This window comes from Morus notabilis, unplaced genomic scaffold (genome assembly GCF_000414095.1).
Source record: "Morus notabilis unplaced genomic scaffold, ASM41409v2 Scaffold1036, whole genome shotgun sequence".
Classification (NCBI taxonomy): Eukaryota; Viridiplantae; Streptophyta; class Magnoliopsida; order Rosales; family Moraceae; genus Morus; species Morus notabilis.
In genome coordinates this window covers 91,494-98,427 of record NW_010362198.1, presented here as the reverse complement: position 1 = coordinate 98,427, position 6,934 = coordinate 91,494, and the positions used below count along the sequence as shown (strand labels likewise).

The window sequence follows — 6,934 nt, the reverse complement described above, 5'->3', positions numbered from 1 at the left end:
GTCGACTAAGTATTGAGTTCTTCTTTTACAATTTTGAGTTAAAAAAGGTGATTTGAGTGATGATTTTAAGTTATAATTTGAGTTTGTATTTAGATGTGTATATTTAAGTTATAATTTGAATTAAAAATTTTTTTGAGTTTGTGCTTAATGAGTTAAAACTTAAATTTATATTTAAATAATATTTTAATAAAAACTCAATAGTAATAAAAAATTTTAATAAGGTATATGGGTGAGATTTTATTCATCTTTTCGTTATGAATGTATAGAAAAAAATCATCTCAATCAGAATTAAAATGAAAAAATTATGACATTTTTAATAATAAAAAAATACTGTTCATTAATTTGAGTTCGAATTTCTGAACTCAAATTAAAGAGAAAACTTAAACTCGAGTTTAAACTCAAATTTTATAAAAAAAAAAAAAAATTTAAATAAAATTGTAACTCAAATTTAAATTTTTTTAAAATTTTATTATAAAAGAACAATTATTGTGTCTTTTCTACTAATTGGGTTTATTCTTTAGGTCATTCTTTGGTACTACGGGCTTTTTGGGACTATCGGCAAATACTCTTTTTGTAATTTTCGTTTCATCATTGAAGCAATTTTGGTACGACCTTTTTAGATATTTAGGGTGTGTTCACTTCACCAATCAAAATTTTTACAATTTGAGTTAAAGTTATGATTGGAGTTAGAATCATGATTGGAATTGTGATTGGAATTGGAGTTAGTGTTTAGGAGTGCATTGGAGTCTCAAGTTTGACTCACAATTCGAGCTGTGATGTGTTCATTTCACAGATTCATAATTCCAACTACCATCTCAATTCTCTTTTATTTTAAATGATATGAATGAAAAAAAAACTTCTACCGTTAAATTGAAGAGGATTCCACGTTTTTTAACATATCATATTCAAATGAGAAGTACATGTAATTAATTAATAGAGTAATAAATTACTTGTCACATAGAAAAAAAAAACGAATGATGAAAAAAAAGAGAAAATAAGCATTGCCTCAAATGTGTCGAATTATACATTGTCAAATAATTGCCTACTATTGATTGTTGTTTGTGCGTTGGGATTGCCACATCGAACTTGTCATTTCATCTCTTATGAGGCGCATCTGCGTAGGAGATGCTGTATTGGTTGCTGTGTCTGTTGCCCGATCTGGGTTGTGATTTTGATTTACATCTTATTCCGCATTTTCAGGGTCGATTTCACTTACCGGAATCCCATCTTGAAAGTATTGTGTCATAAATCTATCATCATGCTGAAACATGCGTATGAAGTTATGTATGACCGCACAAGCAATAGGTATTTTTACCTGTTTCTTCATTGGGTAGTTGTTAATAATCTTGAGAATGCGAAACCTTGCTTTCCACACCCCAAATGTGCGCTCGATACAATTCCGGAGCGATGAGTGCGTGTAGTTGAACAACTCCCGCTCGCTACGAGGTCGTCCTCGGCGTGCCCTATACTCTTGCAAGTGGTACGTACTACCACGGTATGGTGCTAGGAAACAACTTCTGTTTGCGTAGCCCGAATCTACCAAATAAAATTTGCCTACAAAATCATCCGTGAAGATAATTAAATTCCAACTTTTTACCACTTAACAATGTAGAAACGATGTTTACCTTCAGGAGGAGTTGGAAACTTTTTGTGTCGGCCATCAAGGGCTGATTCAAGCACGCGGGCGTCATGTGCAGATCCCTCCCATCCAGCAAGCATGTATGTAAACTTCATGTCAAACGAACATACACCCAGAACATTTTGAGACATAAATCCCTTCCTATTTCTCCATACCTCTGGATTGTCGGGCGGCGGAACGCAAGGAACGTGTGTCCCATCAAGTGCACCAACACAGTTCTGCAAAGTAAAAGTAGATTAGTCCAAACAAGGTTATGTAACATAAACGAAAGAATAATCAAGTAAAATGTTATGTTGACTTACATCAAACCAAGGCCTGTACTTGCTCCCACTAGTTTCAATGAACGGGTCGATAGTGTTAAAGTCTGGGGGCACAATAAAATCATGTCGTAGTCGATATATGGCATTCAGTACAATCATAAAATACTTTGAGATTGTCGCTCCTGAATGCTGCCATTGATGTTGCGTCTCCCTATTACTTTCGCTTTGGCACACAATTGTGAGGAAAATCATCAGTTGTTCATCCACGTTCATATTTCTAGTACTCTTTAACAGATTCTTTTGTTCAAGTAACCAACTCAACCGCTTGAAGCAATCAGTTCCCATTCTTATCTGATTGTAGATCACTAGTTCGTGCCCATCTAATAGATCACCAAGACGTTGATGACCTGTATAATGACTATTATTTCTTGGTCTTGGAAGAGGTCTTTCCAAGAAGTCGTCGCAACATACCCACACTGCGGCAGCACCAAGTACGAAGTCATCTTCAGAGTCGGAATCACCATTCACGGGGTGGGTGTTTCCTTGGTTTGATGGGCCGGCATTCGACATGGTACCTGAAAGTGGTATATGCTCTACAATACCAATATGCAACAAATAATTTGACAACAATTGAACAATAACAATTCTCCAAAGTAAAACCTGTCTCATAGTGTGAAAACAAATGTCATTAACGGGAAATGAAAGGTAGATACCGGCCGTAGGCCCAATTCTACATTGTTCACAAATGCAACAGATAAATGTAAAACTCACAATGTAACATAGTACAGAAGTCGCTAATAACCAAATAAATGAGAGTTCATGAATAAGAACGTCAACAACATAAACATAAAGCATAAAAATAACTCATTGTTCGAACCACATAAGTTCCTTGCCGTTACACGTGATCGTCATTCCCTTCTCCACCAAATTGGCCTGGGAAGTTGGGGTATTGATTACCCATGTAGTATTGGGGTGGGCGTTGTAAATTGGGAGGGACTTGTTGAAAAGCGTGAGGCGGTTGCTGATAGTTGGGCGATGGTTGAGTTAAGTTTGTGGGTTGTTGGGGAAAAGCTGGATGATTTCCGGGGAATTGTTGTTGAAATTGTGTTTGGAATGGTTAGGAACCCATAAATGGTGTTCCGTGGGGCATGTTATATGTGGGTCCAGTGGGTGGCGCCTGTTGATTGGACAAGGCCTTCAACGTTTTCAACACATAGAGCAGGCGTTGGCTTTCTTTTAAACGTAAGAACAAGATCTGACAATTTGGATTCCAGTTCAAATACTCACTAAAAGATACAACCTGTTCGTCGTCAAGTAGCATTTCACTTATGACTTCACAACAACGGTCAAATGTTAAAGTCGGCGTTTCTCCAGGCTGTGTAGCCCCAGGTTGAGTTGCACCTGAACTAGTGCCTTTGCTAGACTGGCGCCTTTCAAGAGTATTGGCTATACTCTTTAAAAGTATTTTCACTTCTAGATCCATCATTCTTACCCCGCTCTTGCTTGGTCTCTTCGATATTGGCCGCGAAGAAGAGGCAATATTCAATGAACGTCCCGACGAATGAAGAACGCTTCTCATTGGTCGAACAAAACCTTCCTCAGTTTCACCAGCTTGAGAGGTTCCGCCAACTACATTCTCCGCTTCCTCTATGTGCGGCTGTGAGGTTTCATCTTCCTCATCGGTATCATCCTGCCGTGATTCGAACGCACCATGTGCATGCGTACTCGCGAAGGCCTCGTAGTAGAGGTCATAATTTTTGAGCGGGTCGTTGCGTGCACGCTTTGCCCATTTGTGCGTCTGTTTACACAGCAACTTGAAAATCAGCAATTGGGTGAAAACATCTTATGCAACTACATATGCAGAAGTACATAAAAAAAAGTACTAACCTTGCAGAAGTTATCCCAGTATTCATCCGTGCATGTTGGGCAATTTTGTACGGGATCCCATCCGAGGCCGGTGTTCGTGCGAAGGGCAAGCGCAGCATTGAGTTTCTTTTTCAGTCTTTCCTTTGCCTCCTTCACTCGGCCTGGAGGAATCAGACTGGAAAATAGAGGGGACAAATCTGTGGCCCATTGATCCCAATCAGCTGGCTCCGGTTGGCGTCTGTTGTTCTTATTGTAAGCCGCAAGTCGGATTAACAGCGCATGTTTTTGTTTTTCAGACCAATAGAAAGTCACGTCCTCTTCATTTCTTCGCGGCATCTAATACAAACATCAAGACCACCACCCATGGTAAGAAAGAGCAATATGCCACGACAAAGAAGAATGGATGATTAAAGCATCACGTTTCATCTCATTTGGCTCAGAATTTCGTATAAAAGTGTCATCATCAGTTTCGGAGCACTAACCTTAAGGCAAGGCAGTTACGCTACCAAGCCTTATTTATGAGGTGAGGGATGACATTCCTCTTGGAAGTGTCGGAGTACTACACTAGGGGGATGGGTCAATCCATCATAGCCCGCATAAATAAAGCAGCAACTAATAACTGCCTAAATACTTAAAGAGTAGCGCTACAACGAAACTGATATGCATTGTAAAAACGATTCATCATTGCCAATAATCCGGTCAAGATGAAGAAGAATAGCTCACCTTCTCACCCAAGTAGTACATGTGTAGTATATTTATATAAATGAAACACAAAAAATGCATTAGAAACATGAGAAATGTAAATGTTTCATAAGAAGTAATCGCATAAGTCAATTAGTGTAGTTCTCATTGATAATCAAAATGTAGGGTGATATGGTAAGTTGGAAGTCTACACTTTCGGATTCTAGCCCCTAAGGCTCACTCCTTGTTATGTTGCAACCGCAGAATTGGCCATATGCAGCCGGGCAGCCGGTTGGCTGTCAAATATGTGGCTGGAAACTGATATGGCAAGTAAAATGGCCTAATCCCAAAACCATACACACTATACATGACCAGCAGCCAAAGATCAAATGAGTTAGCTTGACTAGAGCACATGGGACCATTGCCTAGGAACAAGCCGCAGAGTAGGCCATATGCAGCCGGGCAGCCAATGTGATGTAAAATATGTGGCTGGAAATAATGGGCAAGTAAAATGGCCTAATCCCAAAACTATACACACTATACATGACCAGCAGCCAAAGATCAAATGAGTTAGCTTGACTAAAGCACATGGGACCATTGCCTAGGAACAAGCCACAGAGTTGGCCATATGCAGCCGGGCAGCCAATGTGATGTAAAATATGTGGCTAGAATTAAGTGGCAAGTAAAATGGCCTAATCCCAAAACTATACACACTATACATAACCAGCAGCCAAAGATCAAATGAGTTAGTTTGACTAGAGCACATGGGACCATTGCCTAGGAAACTGCCGCAAAGTTGGTTCCCTGGAATCCAGATTATTGTTTCAAATTTTCAGGCCATAATTGTCTACTACCAGCAGCCAAAGATCTATATTCAAACTATACATGACCTAATCCCAGCCGAATACTAGCAGCCTATAGCAATGCAGAGTACTCCAAAAATCTGAAGTAAACAAAAGCAATTCCAGTATAATGTTCCGTTGAGGCATTTTATCAAACATGTGGTATGCAATCAGAAGCACTCGAATTGGGCATAAAAGTTGCATGTGGAAATGCCTACTGTGAATATAAAGATGAATGTGACATCCAGAAAGCATGAAGACCGATCCTCAAGTGCACCAACAAAGAACAAGTTCAAAGGAAAATGTGAGAGAACTTACCGAATTCGACTCAGTGGATGAACGTGTGTGCGCTTCAACCAAGAACCCATGGATGGATGAGCTCGGAATACCCCAATCTCTCGGTCGCCGACTGCGGTACCTTGAGATTCTCCACCGATGACGGTGAGTTTTGGTTGGACGTCGCCACTTACGGAGACAACTGCTCAGAACAACCGCCAACGGAGGTTTCCGATCGCGGAGTTTACCACATAGTTCCTCCGTTTTGGGGGAAGTGAAGAGGACTGTTGAAAAGGTTCTACCGACATGCATAAACGAGAGAGAGATTGGGGCAAAGCTCACCGGGGAGAGATTTATCTGCAATTTCTGTAAGCTGTGGATGATGGAAACAGCTGTGGATGATGGGAAACGACAGAGGACATACGGTGGAAAGAGGAAAGAAAACACGAGCAAAAAGCAAGGGAATCCCACACCACAGACAAGAAAGATCTGCAATTTCCAGTAGAGCCACGACCGAGAAGTCATGGAGGTGGAATCAACGATCGAGAAGACACGATCTGCAATTTTCCTTAGCTGTGAGTATGGGAAACGACATACAGCTCTCGGTGGGAAGAGAAGAGAAAAGCAACGGTAATTTCCCGAGGGAATCTTAGTAATGGATTGATATTTGGATTGGGAAATTGGAAAATTTGGGTAAAATTATTGGAAACAGACATTGAATTAGGATTCTTTGCAGTAATTTTCTATTACATCAGTATTTTCAAGAAAATGCTCGTTTTGCCCTTTTCTATCTTTGGAAAAGTTTGAAATTTTAGTTATGGAGCTTGTAATTTTGTTTTAACTGTGAATTGGGGATTTTTTTTTAATATTTTTATTTCGTACTTTGAATTATGAATGTTTTTCTGTAACACCCTGAAGAATTAATTAAGATTAATTAAGATAATTGAGATTATTAGTGTGCCTAATCTGATTTAATTAATTGAGTTTAAATAATTTCAAGGTATTTAAATTATTCACAGTAATTTATTTAATCCAGAAGTGTGTATGGGCGCATTTCTGGACTGTTATATTTTACACATGTCATTTTCTTTTCTTTTCTTTTTTTTTCTTTTTCCTTTCTTTTCTTTCCTTTTCTTTTTCTTTCCCGTGCGTTTCTCTCTCTCTCTCTCTCTCTCTCTCTCTCTCTCTCACTTCTGTGCTCTCTCTCCCATTTGTGTCTCAAATCAAAACCGGATTCGAACCAATAGTGATTTCAAAGAGTTTTCAACGTCAAGAGAAGGATTCAAGGTAAGATTACTGAAAGAACCTCTCTTGAATCTATGTTTTTCAGATTTCAAAACTTATTTTTTGGTTCAAAACGGATTTTGATG

The 6,934-nt window shown here is 39.1% G+C and overlaps 1 protein-coding gene across 1 annotated transcript; it reads right to left on the bottom strand.

Annotated features, from left to right (window-relative positions):
- Positions 1-1,183: 1,183 nt before the first annotated feature.
- Positions 1,184-2,469, bottom strand: LOC112092203. The gene is made up of 4 exons (XM_024167671.1): positions 1,942-2,469; positions 1,626-1,857; positions 1,316-1,536; positions 1,184-1,261 (listed from the first exon to the last, which is right to left on the bottom strand). Exons 1-4 carry the CDS (start codon positions 2,467-2,469, stop codon positions 1,184-1,186), a joined length of 1,059 nt encoding a protein of 352 aa, XP_024023439.1.
- Positions 2,470-6,934: the final 4,465 nt, after the last annotated feature.

Coding starts and splice junctions, on each gene's coding strand:
- LOC112092203 (XM_024167671.1), bottom strand. CDS start 2,469: ATGTCGAATGCCGGCCCATCAAACCAAGGAAACACCCACCCCGTGAAT. Junction 1,858..1,941: donor AGTACAGGCCTTGGTTTGAT/GTAAGTCAACAT, acceptor TTTACTTTGCAG/AACTGTGTTGGTGCACTTGA. Junction 1,537..1,625: donor GTTTCCAACTCCTCCTGAAG/GTAAACATCGTT, acceptor TTTATTTGGTAG/ATTCGGGCTACGCAAACAGA.